The 18,200-nt window shown below is 49.1% G+C and overlaps 1 protein-coding gene across 1 annotated transcript in view; it reads right to left on the bottom strand.

Annotated features, from left to right (window-relative positions):
• The window catches only part of Col22a1 (collagen type XXII alpha 1 chain), a 229,501-nt gene that overhangs the window by 90,058 nt on the left and 121,243 nt on the right, over window positions 1–18,200 (bottom strand). Inside the window, exons 24-31 of the mRNA XM_046449181.2 lie at window positions 18,089–18,142; window positions 17,380–17,433; window positions 14,462–14,515; window positions 13,453–13,506; window positions 8,849–8,893; window positions 8,179–8,241; window positions 7,752–7,805; window positions 2,551–2,592 (exon numbers count right to left, since the gene is read on the bottom strand). Of these exons, the coding sequence (XP_046305137.1) occupies window positions 2,551–2,592; window positions 7,752–7,805; window positions 8,179–8,241; window positions 8,849–8,893; window positions 13,453–13,506; window positions 14,462–14,515; window positions 17,380–17,433; window positions 18,089–18,142 (420 nt within the window). The remainder of the gene's footprint in view (window positions 1–2,550; window positions 2,593–7,751; window positions 7,806–8,178; window positions 8,242–8,848; window positions 8,894–13,452; window positions 13,507–14,461; window positions 14,516–17,379; window positions 17,434–18,088; window positions 18,143–18,200) is intronic.

Below are 18,200 nucleotides of genomic sequence, written 5' to 3'. Positions count from 1 at the left end.
CAAGCACCAAACCCTATGTGACCTTGAATATCTTCTGTCACCTTCCATGTCCCCATCAGTAAAAAGGGATGAAATGTTCTTCACTTGGGGGGTCACAAGGACACACTGGAATAACCTGGACAAGCCACTGGAACAGTGCTTGGGACATTGGATCCAGCCCTCCATGTCTGCTTTTCCACTACCGTCGTCTGCCATGTGCCAGGCAGGGAAACAGGCAGAGGAAACCAGAGCCAGGGCTTACAGAGGGCCCTGTTGTGCAAAGTGCCCTCAGCCAAGACCTCATGGATGGTGCCTGGGGCAGCCCTCCAGCCTGGCCGCCACCCGGCTGGCCCACCCTGGCTGAACTGAGTGCTTCTCAGGAGGCTTTTTTCCAGGCTCAGGGCTTTTGCACACACGGTTCCTCAGCCCCGGAGCAGGCTCTCCCCCTGCATTCCACCATGGCCACCCTTCAGGTCTCTTAAATGTCATGCTCTCAAATATGAATTAGGTAAGCTAGGTCCCGTTGCTAGTCTCATCAACTGCACTTTGCTCTTTTTCTTGATCACATTTACTCTAATTTGTAATGTTTATCCTGTCCACTGTAAGATCAGACTTTATCTCTACTACAAGACTATAAGCTCCATCAGGCCCCAGTTGTGCCATGACCTGGCTCCAAAGGATAAAGCGAATGGACAAAGGGAACCTGGGGGCTAGCCCTAAAACCCAGGGACTTTACCGGGGAAGGGAGAAGGGGCTTCCTAGACCTTCCCCTCCAAGTCCTCAATCCCAGCCTCTTCCCTCCCCCCAAAAAAACAGTTTTTCACATTTCTAGACCTTTTCTCTATGTTTTCACACAATTATGAACATATAGAAATATGCAACTTCCACAGAATAGTGAAACTGAATGCGTTCTTCACAGTTGTTCCCATGCACCAACTCATGGCTCTTCACAGAGACTGTAGGAGGTAGACCAGCTGCCTCTACCCACCACTGTCAATAAGAACCCTGGGCAGAGACCAGAGATGTGAGCTTCCTAATGCAGTTCCAGCAGCTGCCGGCCATGGTCAGGAACTGACATCATGTAAGCAGGCTGTGAGCCCACGCTCTGAAATCTCTCAATTCACAATGATCCACAAATTAATTTGTTCACTTACTTTGTCTTATTCCACTTAATTAGTGTACCTATACCTTTCCAAGACCCTGTGTATAGTGTGTGTGTGTGTGTGTGTGTGTGTTTCTTTATAAAATAGGATTCTGTGATACAGATGGTCTGATGTACTTCATTCTATACTTATGGTCATGTAGATTTTTCCCTAATACAAGTGACACTACAATGTACATCCTCACACATTTTTTAAATGCACACATGCAAATGTCTGTTTAACTTAGAAGCCTAGACATGGACTAGCTAAGGTCGAGGGTAGGCACCTCCTGGCGTGTGCATATGACCAAGCAGCTCCCAGTGGGCACTACCAACTTGCTCCCCCACCAGAAGGGCAGGGGTGCTCACCTCCCTGAAGCCTTGTCAAGGCCGTATCACAATCTTAAACAATAATCTCATACAACCCACTCTGGCCCCAAATTTCTGATTCTGAGGTTCTTCCAACATCTTTATGCAATATCTGAGCCTCATTTTCACAGGGTACAGGTTGGGGAGAAGATGAAGCTATGGAGTAAGGGCTGCCGGACAAACAGTGCTGAGTCAGATGTCCTGCCCCACGGCCAGCAGGACTGCTGAGAATTCAGGCCATCTTGTCTCCTGCTCTCCACCCCTGCTTTGTCCAGCAACCAATCAATTACCAGTCAGGGCCAGCACAAGAAGCCATGAACAACTTTGCTGAAATCAGTTGCTCAAAGCAGAGAAGTTCAAGTCTGGGAAGAAATGTTACAATGAAAAAACAATTCCAAATAAAGCACCATTGTAGGGTTATTGAGTGTAAGACAAATAATAATAGCAGCAGTTTTATATTTAGTGTTTATTAGGTACCAGGAACTCTGCTAAGTACTTTGCATTATTTCAGTTAATTTGTACTAAAAAATGTACAAGCTAGTTGGGTACAATATCTTCTATCAGATGAGAAAACTTACTCTTTGGGGAGTTAAATAACATATCTAAGACACAACGTGGGTGAGTGGCAGAGGTGAGAGCTGGTTCTTTCTGTCCCTAGAGCCCTTGCTCAAAATGCCACAGCACTGACTCACAATGGTGGCTAAACACCTTCACAGGGCAGAGGATGAAGCCCAGCCTGGGTCATGGTGATACAATCTCTTGCTGGACAAATGGTTTCTTGTCTTTGGACCTCAATGCCCACACATAACAGGTGCCTATGTCTTCTCAGTGTGAATCGCACATTCTGCTGAGTAGTAATTGTGCTTTTGCTGAATAAAGAAAACCAATTAGCTCAGGGTGGTTTTTTAAAGAAGATATAATTTTAAATTATAAGCCCTTGGAGGGGGTCTGACTATTGACAAACTCTAATCTGGAGATGATTTTAATGAAGTGGTGTGTATGGAGGAATCCCAATACCTTGGGAATTTAGAGAAGTAGAAAGGATTAGCGGAGTGACTTACAGTTCCAGGTAGCCCAGGGGGGCCTGCAGGGCCAGCTTCACCCTACATGAAGAAACATGAAGAGTTAATGAACATCGATCCTCCTGCCACCTGCTTCATGCAGCACAGGCCTGGTATCACCTTCCAGGCAACAGCAATGAGCGCTGTCCCAGCACAGGCCGGGTCAGACCAGCAGACTGAGGCCAATGTACATTCTCAACTATAAAGATCTCAGTCACACACGCACACACACACACACACACACACACGCGCGCGCGCGCACACACACACACAGGGTTTGAGAAGTCTCTGTATTGATCCATAAAGCTATAGATTATTTAAATCATTCTGTTCTATTCCATTGAGTTTATATAATAAAGCTATACAATGTCCATCGTTCTTTGAAGACAGTGACATTGCTCTCCTTTGATTGTGATCGTAGCCAGTACTGACTGTTACAGCAAGCATTCCCACCTGTGCCCCTGAGCATGATAAGCACATGGAAGCTCGGCTCCCTCAGCTAGGAGCCCAGACCCACCCCCTCAGAAAGAAGCAGGCTGCTCTCAAGTTCAGGGAACAGCCTTATCCCTGTGAATGACACAGGCTTGGGAGTTGAGTCACCTGAGCTTGAAACCCACCTCTACCATTTTATAAATGACTTTACCTCTTGTCTTGTTTCTTCTCTTTGCCCAATAAAGATAGTAATGCCTACAACTCACAGCACATGTAGCAACTGAATGAGCCCCAGGAGAGTATGTGGTACATTCACAGTGGGGACAAGGCTCCTAGATCTCTTCTATGCAGGGAGAACCACAGTGAGCAAAAGTGGTCTCTGAAGCTGTCACCCTGCAGGTGCCATTTGGGGCCAGAGGATAGTGTCTGTGCTAGATCAGAAACTGGCCCAGGGGTAGGCCTTGGACAGGCCCTGAAATACAGTCATTATGTGGACAAATGAACAAGGTTGGGTCAAGGTGATGGACAAGGCCACTCTGCGTAAACAACATAATAGGGTAATAAATAATAGTTGTATGATTTTTATCATTATTTCTATCACTACTTAACATGTAATTTCAGATACTGGTTTATGTGTCTCACATGTATGATCCCAATCTTGTAGACTCACTCATAGGGTATTTACGTATCCCCAAGAAGAAACTGAGGCACAGAAGCTGCAATTCGCCTGCCCAGACTCACACGAGCGGCCAGTGCTGAGCCTGGAGTAAACCCAGAATCCCGCTCTGAGCTGGACTAGAGTTCCAGCAGATGCAGGAGGAAACGCACCTGGTGCCCGGTTTCTCCCAGCCTCCTTCCTGTCTCGGTGGGACTTGTGCTCAGAGGCCATCTCACCTAAACTCATTTCCTTACCAAGAAAGAGCCCAAGTGACCCCAGCAGATCCCAAGTGACCATGCAGTTCCTAAACTGCATGAATGACAGGTGCAAATGGAGGAGGACGGGGGAGCAGAGGACCTGCTGCCTGCAGAATCAGACTTTGTCCCGCCTCAGAGCTGCAGGGCAGGGAAGGAATGGTGGGTGCCACAGACAGGCCCAGGGGCTCTGTCACTTTAAGAGGCGTGGCTGGGATGGAGCCTGGGACCAAACCTGCTTCCCCCTGGATGTTTCACTCTGGGCTCCCCTGAGGAGCAAGGAGCAGCCCCACCCCACCTGAGGACAAGGTGTCAGTCGGGTGGAAAGGCTTACAGAGTGGGGGACCCAGAGGGGCAAGGAAGCGGCAGGGTCTGCACCCCAGTCAGGAGGGGACGGTGCTGCTGTAAAGTCTTATATTGAATGTTTTTACCCAAAATTGTTGCTACCTCTCTCTCTGGACAGGAAGGCATCAGGACGCTTTGGAGTCTACCTGTGATCCTGCCAAAGCACTGGAGGGCCTCCATGTCTCCCTGACCCTCTGCCCCTTTCACATAACAGGGTCCACTTCACGCTTTGAATATAAATCTTGCTGTTGACCACTTTAGGATGATTTTAAAACTGCCTTTTTTCTTTTTACCATCCTTTTTTTTTTTGCGGGGATGGGTACTGGGAATTGAACTCGGGGACACTCAACTACTGAGCCACATCTCCAGCCCCATTTTGAATTTTATTTAGAGATAGGGTCTCACTGATGCTTAGCACATCACTAACTTGCTGAGACTGGCTTTGAACTCACGATCTTCCTGCCTTGGCCTCCCAAGCCATTGGGATTACAGGCGTGCGCCACTGCACCTGGGTTCTTCCTTTATCTTCTCTTTCTTCCCCTCCCCATCCATGGGGAGGCAAGGTTAACATAACATTCTTTCCTGTCCTAAGCCAAGTTATCTGCAATTTCCCCTCACTGTCCACAGGGATAAAGAAGCCCCGATCCTGGGGACTGGACAACAGCTCTTTCAAGGACACTAGTCAAACGTAAATTAGATCTACGGATAATGATACTTGGAAACAGCCATCACATCCTCACTGTCCCCCCGGCATTGGAAATGGAAGCGAGCGTCCATGATATAAGTCCATTGCCTTTCTCCTTTAATAGCAAAGCAATAAAACATCTTTATCCTTTTCCTCAAACTTTGTTCTTATTACTGAATCAGCATCTGGCACAGAGACCGAGCTTTCCGTATCGTCTGCATCCAGGAAATGAGTTTCCTGGTGTTCCTGGGAGCCGGGAGGGGCAAGGTCAGAAGGGAGAGAGCACAGAAAGGACAACCTGAGAGCAGACACCTTGCAGGAGGGAGGGTGCAAGGCCCGGTGGTGTGTGGGTGTCCCCCTTCTCAGGGTCAGGCCCAGCATGCAGCACTGTGATGCTGACAGCCAGGACTGCAGCCTGGCCCTGGCAGGTTCAGCTCTCGACTCTATCCTGCAGCTGTGGGCAATGGAATTAGCTTTTCTGTGCCTCAGTTTCCTCATCTCTAAAGTGGGGATATGACTGACAACCGTATCTCCTCTCAGAGTTTGTCCTAAGGATTAGCAAGGTCCCTACATGGACGGTGCTCAGGGGGGCTGTTCTGCCCATAGTAGGTCCCTGCCCTCACTCACAAGCCGAGTATCATTTCCACTTTACAATGACCTTTGGAGGGAGGTCCGTGCAGATCCATTTTGAGCTTGTCCATCATGGCACAGGGGGGCAGACAAGACACTCAGAGCCACACAGCACGCGGAGCCAGGAAGGGAACCCAGGCTACCTCTGACTTCTGTAACAGCGCTCTTCCCACCAAGATGCAGGCAAACACACACAAGCACACCGAGGGCTGTGTGGGTGTGTACTTATGAAGTCACTGTGGGATTTCAGGTGTAATGTGGTCCAAGGCCGAGCATGAATAGCAAAGAAAAGCAGCTCTCAGGGTGGGATTCTCAACCATCCCATGGCTGCCTCCTCTAGAGTCTGATTTTTGGAGCCTGAACTGCATCTTGTCCACTGTCACTTTATTAGTGATGGTCTAGCAGAGAGGAAGTGTTCTACCAGTCTGTGCTAGAGAGCACCAGGAAGGATGGCTGGGGACTTTCCTGGGCTGCCAGGGTTGAGGGCGGCATCCCTCCCGGTCTAGAATCTAGTTGGAAGGATGCAGACTATTGTGGCTGAAGTTGCCTGCTTGAGAAGTCAGCTGCCTGGATCCTGTGCACCCTCTGGCCATGTCTGAGAGCTCCCTAAGTTTGGGCGAGTTTCTATACTTCTCTGGACTTCAGCTCTCTATTCAGTAAAACAGGGATTCCAATGGAAATGACCTCAGAACTCACTGCTTACCAGAGCAAGACACTGAAAACTAGAAATCACGACACGCAGAGGCTCAACTGTACAGAAACCCTGCCTTTCACACCTGTTCAAGTTCACAGTGTTTTAGCAAAAGCTCCCTTGGACTCTCATGCAACCAGCAGATAGCATCAGAGGCAAGCTACTCACGCACATCTGGCTTCAGGGACGACCTCGCTCATGTGCCACCTAATGAACCGCTTCCCAAAAGCAACATCTCACCAAATCCCAGCATAGGTACATGTGTAAGAAGACAGGTACAGTAGACAGGTACCGACCTAGGACAAAATCTTAGCACACTTCCAAGTATGTGAGGCTCAGCGGCTCAGCTGACTAGTTCTGTGCTTCACCAAGCAAGTATCTAAAAGGTCCAATGTGCTTTTCCACCCCATGTGTTTCTCTGGGGCTTTGATAGGAGGCAAAATGGATGGAATGCCTGTTGGGTGCTACTTCAGTGCCAGGCACAGTGCAGCCTGCTTGCTGAGATTGAGTGGGAGAAGCCCTTCAAACAACTGCCGGGACTGTGGACCAGAGTCCTTGGAAAGTGATTCTGTAGCTTCAGACATGCACCAAGACGCCCTGCTCTCCTCACCCACAGAGGGTGCTGGCTGATAGCTGTGCTTGTTTTCCATGTGGTGCCCACACCCACCCCTGCACCTTCCCCGTCCTGCCTGATGGTCTCACTGACCTTGCCTCTGGTGTCCAGATTTGGCAGGAGGAGATCAGAGGCAAGAGGAAGGAGGACGAGATACTGAGGGTGCCAGTCCACAGGCTGGCCGTGTCTGTTTCCCTACCCTTCAAACAGGATGCCCAACAGGCTTCATCTTCCACAGATTCTGGGGCATCTGCTCCAGGCCCTTCCTGGCCTCTTTGCTGTGCCTTGCCCTAGAGGGCATCGCCACCCCAGGTCCGTCTCCCTTTGCACTAGCCATGCGTGCAAGTAGCCCTTTCCCTGCCTTCTCTCCATTGGTCTGTTCTGAGTGAGTGGCCCCTGATGTGGACTGTGCCTGTTGCACAGAGTGCTGGGAGTCGAAGCCAAGGTCACCCTTCTGTGACCTACACACAGTAGGGCTGGGCAACAGAGACAGTCTGCCTTGGCTCTGTGGCTGGCTCTAGAACCAACCCCAAGTGACATGCTGGTGCATGACACAGGAGGAGGACACAGGAGTCAGGGACACAGGGCTTGGTTCTCAGCGAGTTCTTCACCCTCTTGGAGACTCCATTGCCTGCCACACATTTAAGTCCCTGACACCTACCTTCTAAAGCTGTGCTGGAATTCAGGGAGAGATTGTTTGGATGAACATGTCATCTCTGATTCTATTGTTGTCTAAATGGACTATACTTGCAAACAAGGTTTATGTCTACCTTATTGTTTCCTCAAAAATGTACTTTGGAGCCACACAAGTCCATTCTGAATAAACTAAAACTCCTATAACCCAAGGCAAGAGCAGCGAATGGTAACTGATCAGCATGAAGTAAGCAGCCTACCTTCTCACCCGGGTCACCCTTCAGGCCAGGAAGTCCCAGGTCACCCTTTTCTCCCTATAGTAAAAGACAATTAGAAAACGTTGCAACCCACACTAAGTCTCAATCCTCCTAAGGTAAAGGGTGTCCTGTCAGTTAGGTGGGAAGCACCTGACACTCCACTTGGCATCTGGCAGGTGGGGTGCCTCCCACCCAATGCTCCCATTAATTCTCTCTGAAGACACTCTTCCTTTCTAGGGGTGTCTCCCAGCCCCTGTCCTCTGTCCCATTCATGGACTCTGGCACTCGACACCCCTCCCAGTTCTTTCTCCTCAACATTGAGAACTACTCTATTCACCCAGTCAAAATTGCCACCTCCTGTCAAAGGACTCCACAGGGGCCTTTCCACAGGCACAGGCTAGTGGCCTTGCTGGGACGAGACCACACTTACCTGGTCTCCTTTCTCTCCCCGCACACCTGGGAAGCCTGCAGCACCTGGGAGGCCTGCTTCTCCCTGTGAGAACAAAACCGTGGCTCTGTCCACTCGGCACCTACGGGAGGGCTCTCCTAAGGCACAGGGCATGTGCTAACTGCTCTCCAGGTCCTGCTTTAGGCTTGTGGATGTCACACCGAAAGCAGAGCAGTGGGCAAAGGAGAATTCTAGAGAACGTGTCCATCAGGGCAGCCCCGCACTCTTTCCCATGTGAGATATCTCCTCTCCCAGGAACCCTCATTTCACCTATCTGGGTGTATACCTCCTCCTGTCCTTTAGGACTCAATCACAATGTCACCTCGTCACCATTTTTCCTGATATTCCCAAGTCTGAAAGACTTCTCCTATGCCCCACATGACATTATATGCCACCACTAACTACAGCTGTTCAAGTGTTCTCCAGGGTCCAACTTATCTTGTTTGTGGCTGTGACCCTGCTGCCCACCATAGCAACTGATACACAGTTATTGAGCAAATAAATGAATTCATGAAATCAATGTAGTGAGCTCCCAAAAGACATGATTAATTTCTCTGGGCATATGAGCAATTTACATAATATGTAGTTTATAACAACAAATAAAGAAATCAACAAGAATGAAATGAATGGAAAAAGGCATAAATGAACAGACCTTCTCTCCAGGGTGGCCTGCCAGGCCCTGCTCCCCAACTTCACCCTGGGAACAGAATGACAGACACCCCATTATCCTCCATGCTCATTCCCCAGGGGGGTCCACACATCCATGGCACCTGCAGCCACAGCCCTCAGCTCTCCACTATGGAGCATTGTTAAAGGCCCGAGGGTTATGAGCTGTGAAGACCAAAGTGAGGAGCATTTCTCATATTATGTTTTGCTTCTCCTGAAAGAAATAATTCCTGGAACTGTCCTGTCAGAGTTCATTCAGTTTGAATCCATTCACTGCAAACCTTACCAGGGAAACACAGACTCCATGCTAGGACCAACAGTGAAAGGAAGCTGTTGAAACCTGAGCAGGTGACTGGTGTCCCATGATTGTTGTTTGGTCTCTTCACAAAGACAGGCAGGGCCCTGTAGTTGGAGGTAGGTTAGAGTTTCAGTGACCTGTCCCATGGTATGCTACCATAAAGAGAGTCGTACATGAAGTTCCCAGTTAGTCATTCAAGATTAGTTCAGACAGTATACCCCAAAGAGGTACACACTGGTCTTGTTCCTTTGAAAGTTTCTTCTTCTCCACTGGAGTCCTGCTATGACAATGTCTCCCCTGAAAATTTTCCTACTGAAATAATCTTCAGTTTGTGGTACTAGGAGACAGGGCCTTTAGGAGGTGATTGGGTCATGGGGGTGGAGTTCTCAGGGTTGGATTAGTGCCCTTGTAGAGGGAGCCCTCTTGCCATCCCATCAATGAAAACACTGCTATATGATACCATCTATGAAGCAGGGTATCTTCAACAGACACTAAGTCTGTTGCCACCTTGGTTTGGACTTCCTGGCCTCCAGAACTGTGAGCTAGAGATTTCTGTTGTTTATGAATTACCAAGTTTAAAGTAATATTGTCACAGCAACCAAAAGGGACTAAGGCAGTTCCTAGATAGCACTTTGAAGTGGGAGGCACTGGAAGAGGGGTTCTCTCTCTGATCCCTAGGAACCAAGCCTCTGTGTCCACCACACCCTCCTAAACTATCCGTGCACAGAGGTGAGTGGTGGGGCTGAGAGGGACTACAACTTCTAGCTAACCATACGTCTAGAATATCACTAACTTCTTGTGTGACAATTTCTTTCTAATAAAATCTTTGGTATAAATTCTCATAAAGAAATGTGGTTTTCTGATGTATCAGTGGACGTGAATGAGTTGGTAGTGTGCACCCACATAAGAATTTTCCCCAGAGTCATGCCAGATTCAACTGATAGTGAAGGCCAGACCATCAGTACTTATCAAGCCAACAGATAAAAAGGAAGGGAGGGGAGGGGAGAGCAGGGAAAGGAGAGGAGGAGAAAAAGGAGGGGAGGGGAGAGGGGGGAGAGGAGAAGAAAGGAAAGGGAGGGATAACCCAAGGCTTTGCACAGTGTAAGCACATAATTTACCCCGTAGCTCCGGTGTCACAAGGGGAACTGGCATCTGGAGTCAGCACATATTAAAATTCTAGACGCACTCCAATGCGCCCATCAATTCCCCATGTTTACAAGCACAATTAGTGAGAATTGCTGTAGCCAGAACTGTGCAAATACTCAGCACTCAAGTTGTCACTTTAAATCTGCTAGGAGGGTGACATTTGCAAGGGAAATTGCTTCGTGCCTGCTGAGCAAGGATAAGAGTGTAGTCAGAAAAAAACTTTAAAGTCCATCAAAATGCCCCTGAACTTGTGCTGTGAAGCCCCATCCAAGCGCACATAGAGAAGGAGCTGCCATCCTTGTGAATTCTTGAAGCGAGCCCTGGAATGTGGGTGCCCTGTGCGTCCCGCAGAGCAACTGGCCCAGAGTGAACTCTCCACACCACCATCCCCAAGGTTTCCAGAATCATCTCGGAAAGGGTTTTCATCTTCAGCCGGTACTTGGTCCACATAAAGCAACAAGACTGACCCTGTGCCAGGCAGGTCTCCTCTGGGGCCACACACAGGTTGAGAAGCCCTTACTGTTGAAACTCAGCTTCCAACTCTCAGAGAAACATTTGACGCACTCAGCACTAGAATCATGCAAAAGCGACACAGGTGAGACGGAGCAGAAGACATCTGTGCTTGAACCTGTCAGTTGTTGATGATTCCCAGAAACGTGAGGCACACAGATGGGAAGCCCCCGAGGGACCTCTAACTGCATCCCCAGGTTCCTCGAAATCAACCCTCTACTGCAAAGCCACACACAGGGAACGCGAAGCTCCTGAAGACCACAGGGGAGAAAGCTGGCATCCTTCCTGCAGAAGCCCACGATTATGTGCCAGCTCCCAAATGTGAGAACACACAATTATCAGGCATGGCTGACTCAAAAACAAAACACTTCCATGAAGTGAAGAATGAAAACAAACAGAAAACCCATCCAAATGCTTTAAATCCTTCCTTGGAAATAACAGGATTTCAACTAAGGGGACCCTGATAGCTAGGCTAGATGCTTTTAAGACCCTGTGATCCCCCTAACAACCACCTCAGGATAGCATGCAAAATCATAGAAAATGATTATGTTTCAATGATTTGGGGATCGTTATAAGCATTTTTTAAAATTAAAAAATTTTTTTAGTTGTCTGTGGACACAATACCTTTATTTTATTTTTATGCTGAGGATCAAACCCAGTGCCTCCCATGTGTGAGGCAAGAGCTCCACCACTGAGCCACACTCCCAGCTCCATTATAAACTTTTTTTCCTGGTTGTTTACACAGTATATTCACACCAATTAGTATCTTCATACGTGTACTTTGGATAATAATGACCATCCCATTCCACCATCATTTATAACCCCATACCCCCTCCCTTCCTCTCCCACCCCTCAGCCCTATCTAGAGTTCGTCTATTCCTCCCATGCTCCTTCTCCCACTATGAATCAGCCTCCTTATATCAGAGAAAACATTCAGCATTTGGTTTGGGGGGATTAGCTAACTTCACATCTGCATTATCTTCTCCAACTCCATCCACTTACCTGCAAATGCCACGATTTTATTTTCTTTTATTGCTGAGTAATATTCCATTGTATATAAGTGCCACATTTTTTTTTTATCCATTAATCTACTGAAGGGCATCCAGGTTGGTTCCATAGTTAGCTATTGTGACTTGTGCTGCTATAAACATTGATATGGCTGTGTCCCTATAGTAAGCTGTTTTTAAGTCCTTTGGGTATAGTCCAAGGAGAGGGATAGCTGGGTCACAAGGTGGCTCCATTCCAAATTTTCCAAGGAATCTCCATACTGCTTTCTATATTGGCTTCACTAATTTGCAGTCCCACCAGCAGTGTATGAGTGTACCTTTTCCTCCACATCCTCACCAACACTTGTTGTTTGTCTTCATGATAGCTGCCATTCTGACTGGAGTGAGATGAAATCTTAGAGTGGTTTTGATTTGCATTTCTCTAATTGCTAGTGATGACAAACATTTTTTCATGCCATCAGAAGCCGACCTACCAAAAACCCAACTTTCTTAAACACCAATATTGAATCTTAAAATATGAAGGGCAAGGGATAGACTCGCTGGGCCCTTAAAGGGGGAGGGCTCAGTTCTCACAATATAGGCTTCAGAAGTGGAAGGTTCCAGGATGGTGCCTGGGGACGCTCTTGCCACACTTTGGGTCAGCCAGCATGAACTGAGTCAGTTGGGTTCAATTTCTTCTGCGTGTTTTTTTTTCCCTGTTCCTCTTTAATTTGACCTTCTAAGTAGAGAGGAGGGCTCCGGGATCTGCCCATTGGCAGCACCCCACTGGCCAGCAAGGTGAGAACCAGCCACGTCCAGCCACCTGGTGGAGTCGGGCCCTCCCATGCTTGGCTGGGTGGGTGTGGAGACTCCCTCCTTCCTGCAAAGCTGGCTGTGACACCACCGCACGCCTGACTGCATGTGGTAACAGGAGAGGCCAGCAGTGGGCACCGTCCTTCAGTAGTTCACACCTCACAGGTGGGAGCACCGCAGGTAGGGGCCGGAGGGGCAGTCCTCCTTGCAGACTCTCCAGAGCCACAGGGGCACGTCCTTGAGCACACAGCACGCACACTCGCAGGCCCGGCCTCTCCTCCGTGCTCACTGCATGCTGGCCTCGGACAAGGTCCAGATGTTGAGCTGCTCTGCGCTCACAGCAGGTGCTGGGTCCAAATCACTCCGAGTCCCCCACCCATTCCTCACTCCCTCCACCCCCTGGAGGCCCAAGGAAGCCGACTCCAGGGCTGCCTCCTGGAGGCTCCAGGCACTAGGAATCATCAGAGGAAAGCAAAACTCAGGGAGCAAGGGAAGGAGAAGCCAAGAGAAGGTGAGTGGCGTGTGCATGTCCCCCTTGCTCCTCCCTGCAGGACAAGTGGGATGCTCCTTCTCCACGGGTCTCCCTGGTTCCAGGCACCTTCCTCTCCCACCTTCTGCCCTGGAGCGGGTGTTGGCTCAGCTGTGGCCAGCCTCAGGGGATGCTAATGGCCAGCTGGAGCCCCTTACCCCTCTCACCCCTCTAAATAGCCCCTTTTCAATCATCTGCTTTCTGCCCAGCTCTGGCTGACACGCACTGGGGTGCCTGGGACTGCCGCACAGCCCAGGATACCCAGTAAAACCATGAGGAGTGCAATGAACAAGGTGGCAAAGTCCTACCCGAGGTCCGGGCTTCCCAGGCAGGCCGCCTTCCCCTCTCTCTCCAGGGTCTCCCTGTAAGGAATAAAAGCAAGTCAGCCGAGGCCCCTGCTTGCAGGAATCCCTGCATCTTTGCAGATGAGCAAGGAAGAGGACCATTTGTCCTCGGGTGGACTTGAACTCCATGGTCCCGAGTGACTGCCTAACTCTGGTGATCCAACACAACAGCATGTGCCACCTCCTGCCATTCAAATCCCACGGCTCTCATTTTACTTTTATAATTATGATTGACCAGAAATGACACTTTTCTTAATGAGAGATTTTGAGTAAAAGCATTGTGGGAATAAATACTTTTGAGAATGCAAAGTACTTAGTTAGCCATTGTCTCCTTAATGATGAGGGAGAAAAATGGAAAATATTTCCATAAAATGTTCACACAAAAAAGTTAAATTCATACTTATTCTGTATTTTGTCATGAAAAACATTGAGCTTCTAAATTTGTTTATTGGAATGAAGTGTCCCCTAGTATTCTGACATCGCCATTAACAGTTGCCTTACAAGGACTATTGACATGAGTTCCTGAGCCTTTGCTGTTGGCTATGAAAAAAGAAAGTTTATTTCTTAAAAAGACTTGTTGAATCATAAGTATTCTCTTGAAATATTTAAGCTATGACTTTGCTTCTCTACTTTCTTATATTTAACTTGGACTTTTATCTTAATAATCCTGCTATATTGGGCCCAACTGGAATATTTTTTAGATTGAAATCTCTTACATTAATAAGGGCATTTGAGAGAATTCCCTCAAATAAAATAAATACTTGTTTGAAACAGATTGATTTTAATGCCCAAGGCTTCCACATCCTTCCCCAGTTATCTAAGTAGAAATAAAGAGCTCTCCCAATCTGACCTGGTAAATCCAAACATTTCAACCTGGTCCTGATCAAGGCCATTTTAGAATGCACCCACAACCAAGAAGCTCTTTTGCTCCTGGGTTTGTTTTCCAAACTCATGCCAACCTGGGAGTACTGACCTTGGATCCCGGCAGGCCTGGTGATCCATTCGGCCCATCCCTTCCAGGTGGCCCCTGGGTCAAGGTAGGAAAAAAATAAAATTAGAATAAAAGTCATATTTAGGAAACACTGCACTAAGTTGTTTGGATCCAGGAGCTGACTCTGAGACTGGGGGGACAGGCCTTCCTCCTTCACCAGCTGCATCCCCTCCCCAGAGTTACTGGTCTCCTTACACACTATGCTGCTAAGACAGAGCACCTCTGGTCAGTGCCACAGGTCCAGTTCCCCAGATGTGCAGGTGGGCAAGGAGGGACAGGACCTCTGTGCTTCGTTCCTTCTCTCAGCTTCTAAGAGCACTAGGGGTGACACTATCCCCCAACTACTGCCCTGCTCTCCACAGTCTCTCTGCCACACGATTCTCCTTCCCACTCCCATCCTTCCTTCACCTCGTCCTTCAGAAGAGCAAGCACTTGGCCTGGTTTGGAACTACTGTCTTTTTTTTTTTTCTGGTGGGAATGAACACCAAGGGCCTCCGCGTTGGATTTTCCAATTTAAACTCCTTCCTTACAATGCGGCAGGACAGCTGTTACTACAGCTGCTGCAGATGAGGGGACAAGAACTCCAGGGTTGAGTGACTCCTTTAAGGTCACACAGCTAGTAATGGGGACCCACAAGGATCTCTGGCTCCACTCCTGGGTTCCTTCCACTACACCGGGGACACTCCATCTTCTCCTTATCCCCTGGGCTTTCAATGGTGATCAGGGACACACATGTTCTTCAGTGATGGATGTAAGGTACGTGATTTCTCTTGGTGACAGATCTCATGAGCTATGGTTTCATTTGCTAGTAAATGGATGGAGTTGGAGAATATCATGCTAAGCAAAATAGCCAATTGCAAAAGACCACAGGCCAAATGTTTTCTCTAATATGCAGATGCTGATTTACAATGGGGGGGGGGGCACTAAGGAAGAATAGAGTTACCTTAGATTAGGTTGAGGGGATTGAAGGGAGGGGAGGAGATATGGGGACAGGAAGGAGAGTAGAATGAAACAGACATTATTACTTTATGCATATATATGACTACATACCAATGTGATTCTTCATGTATAATCAGAAAAATGAGAAATTATACCCCATTTATGCATGATATATCAAAGTGCATAAATACATTCTACTGTCACATATAACTAATTAAAACAAATAAAAAATTTAAAAAAAATTTAAAGTTAATGCTTGTCAGACACAGTGGCACATGCCTATAACCCTAGCTACTTGGGAGGCTGAGGATCACAAGTTTGAGGCCTGTCTGGGCAACTTAGTGAGACCCTGTGTCAAAATAAAATTAAAAAATGGAATTGGGGGTTGGGGATATAGCTCAGTGGCAAAGCACTTGCCTAATACCCGTGAAGTACTGGGTTCAATCCTCAATGCTTCAATAAAAGTAAAAGGTATTTTCTTTTATAATCCGGGTGTTTCTTCTGCCCCAGAACTTGCTATCACCCTATTTAAGATGCCCTGAGTCTCCAGCCTGGGCTGTTGGTTATTGAAAAGACAGGGACATATCCAAACAGCAGTGTCATGGGAATCACTGGACAGACCTGCAGGAGATTCGTTCAAGGCCACCTGGAGCAACCCAAGAATGACCTTAACCAAGAGCAGTCACAAAAGCCAGAGGCCACACTTCAAATCTGAAGTGACCCATGGCCTCAGAAAACTGTAAAAGATTTTTTTTAAAATGTTTTTGTTCACATAACACACTCGCTCTTCTGAATTTTCACACTGATACACATTTTGATGAACCCACTGGGTCACAAAAGACTCATGTGTTTGAGCTGCCAGAAGACACCCATTTCACCATGTTTCTTGGTGACACTGCAGTTGACTGTATGTCCAAGGAATGCACTTCACCAGAGGTTCCTTCCAGGTCTGTGTCAGTTCATCCAAGTACACGCCACAACACTGTGTCTATGTCTGATGCGGTCTGGCAGGATGCGCTGGGGGGCTCAACCCAGCTCAGAGTGCCGGTGCTGCAGAGACCTCTGGGGCTGTCTCCTGGGAGCTCCATCTACAGGCACCAGTGGATTGTGGTCCGTGGAGAAGGGGAGAGCTGCCATGCACTGCAGAGCCTGCTTTGCCTCCTCCTCGTCCTTCTGCAGTGTCTGAGCCTCCATCAGTGCCATGCCCCCCCCCCCCACTCAGCAGCTCCATGAGGACACCATGTTCCAAAGAAATAATCCCTTAGAGTGGAGCAGAGGCTGCCCTGGGGCAGATCATCAGGCATGTCCAGCTCTCTGTCACATGGTGCCAGAGTCTTGCCAGCCACTGCATCAGCCTGCCCTGAAGAGGACACACCAACATGCAAGAAGACACCCTGCCTTTAACCCCCAGCTCCAATGTGATGGTTGAGCTGCTGAGCTCCACCTGCAGGACCTGAAGGCAACCAGCGGTCCCCTGAGACCTCCAGGGTCTTCTCAGCTCACAGGTGGGAAAAACCTCATCAGGACAACAGCTGCTACTGACGGGACAGTAATGGGAAGATGGCCCCACCTGTATCCTTTCTCTCATCTGGGGCTTTGCTTCTGCTACCCTCTGGGCGTCCCTGTGGACAAGTCGTCCCACCTTACAAAGCAAGGGTCACACTTTACAAAGCGAGGGACTTTCAAATGTGTCTTTGGGTAACAATAGCAAGGGTGGTAGCCTGGGAAGAGTGGCCCCAATCCACACCCTGGCCAGGACACGTGGAGCAGTCCCAGGAGACAGACAGGAGGACTCTGCAGAAGGGGAAAGAGAGCTGCGTGTTGGGCCTGGAACCAGCTGCAGGGAGCCAAGGGCGTGGGAAGTCCTCAGTTCTCAGGGCGCCCCTGGGCCAGCAGCAATGGCCTGACCCCGAGCAATGAAGGAGGGGGAAGGTAGGAGGGAGACGCCATAGGACACTCACCGCATGGCCAGGAGGCCCAGGTTTGCCCGGGAAGCCAATCTCTCCAGGTAAACCCTGGAAGGGAGCACAGGGAGGCTGTTAGGCTATTTGGAGATATGATCCTTGCCCCGACTCCATTCCTGGCCCGGGTCCTGGCCTCTGAGGGCTCTGAGGAGGGCACCTCTTGGGCATCCACCACCCTCCATACTGGCACAGTAAGATGCAGAATTGACACATCTCCAAAGCCGGGCACCCCACAGCTTATCTGGTCAGCAGCTGGGGTCCCTGCCATGTTCACCTCCACCTGGGGCAGGAAGGAATGGCCCCCTCTGCCCATTGCTGGGTCTGCCCCACCCAGGGCCTAGTAGGGGGAGTTTCCAGTTGTCCCCCAAAACATGGGAGGGGAAATGTTGACAAACACTTGCCCTGGTCCTGTTTTGCCTGAAAGTCAAGTCATGAATGTCTGCAGACACCTGAATGGGCCCAGGAGCCCAACGTGCCACCTGCACCACGTCTCCAGCAGCCACCAGCCTTAGTGCTGGGTTGGCTCACTTGCTATTTATGATCAAAGGAACCCAAAGGCCTGGAAGTCCAGAGACGTGGGGGTGTCTGTGAGAGGAGGTCCTCCTGTTGGCACCTCTGCACTGGACTTGGGCAGAGCAAAGGCAAGTGTCCATGCAGGCAGATGCCCCTGACCCCACAGGCATGGAAGCACCATGAGTGACCTTACCGGGGGGCCTCCTGGTCCAGGGGGTCCTGGGACACCAGGTGGTCCAGGGGGACCCTGTAAGGAGAGAGCAGGGTGGTTACAAAAGAGCACAGAGCAGCCTCCTGGTGACGGT

The sequence above is a fragment of the Marmota monax genome, unplaced genomic scaffold (genome assembly GCF_021218885.2).
Source record: "Marmota monax isolate L192 unplaced genomic scaffold, Marmota_monax_Labrador192_F-V1.1 WCK01_AAM20220418_F8-fsc00073, whole genome shotgun sequence".
In the NCBI taxonomy this organism is placed as follows: Eukaryota; Metazoa; Chordata; class Mammalia; order Rodentia; family Sciuridae; genus Marmota; species Marmota monax.
This window is presented reverse-complemented; position numbering and strand designations above follow the sequence as displayed.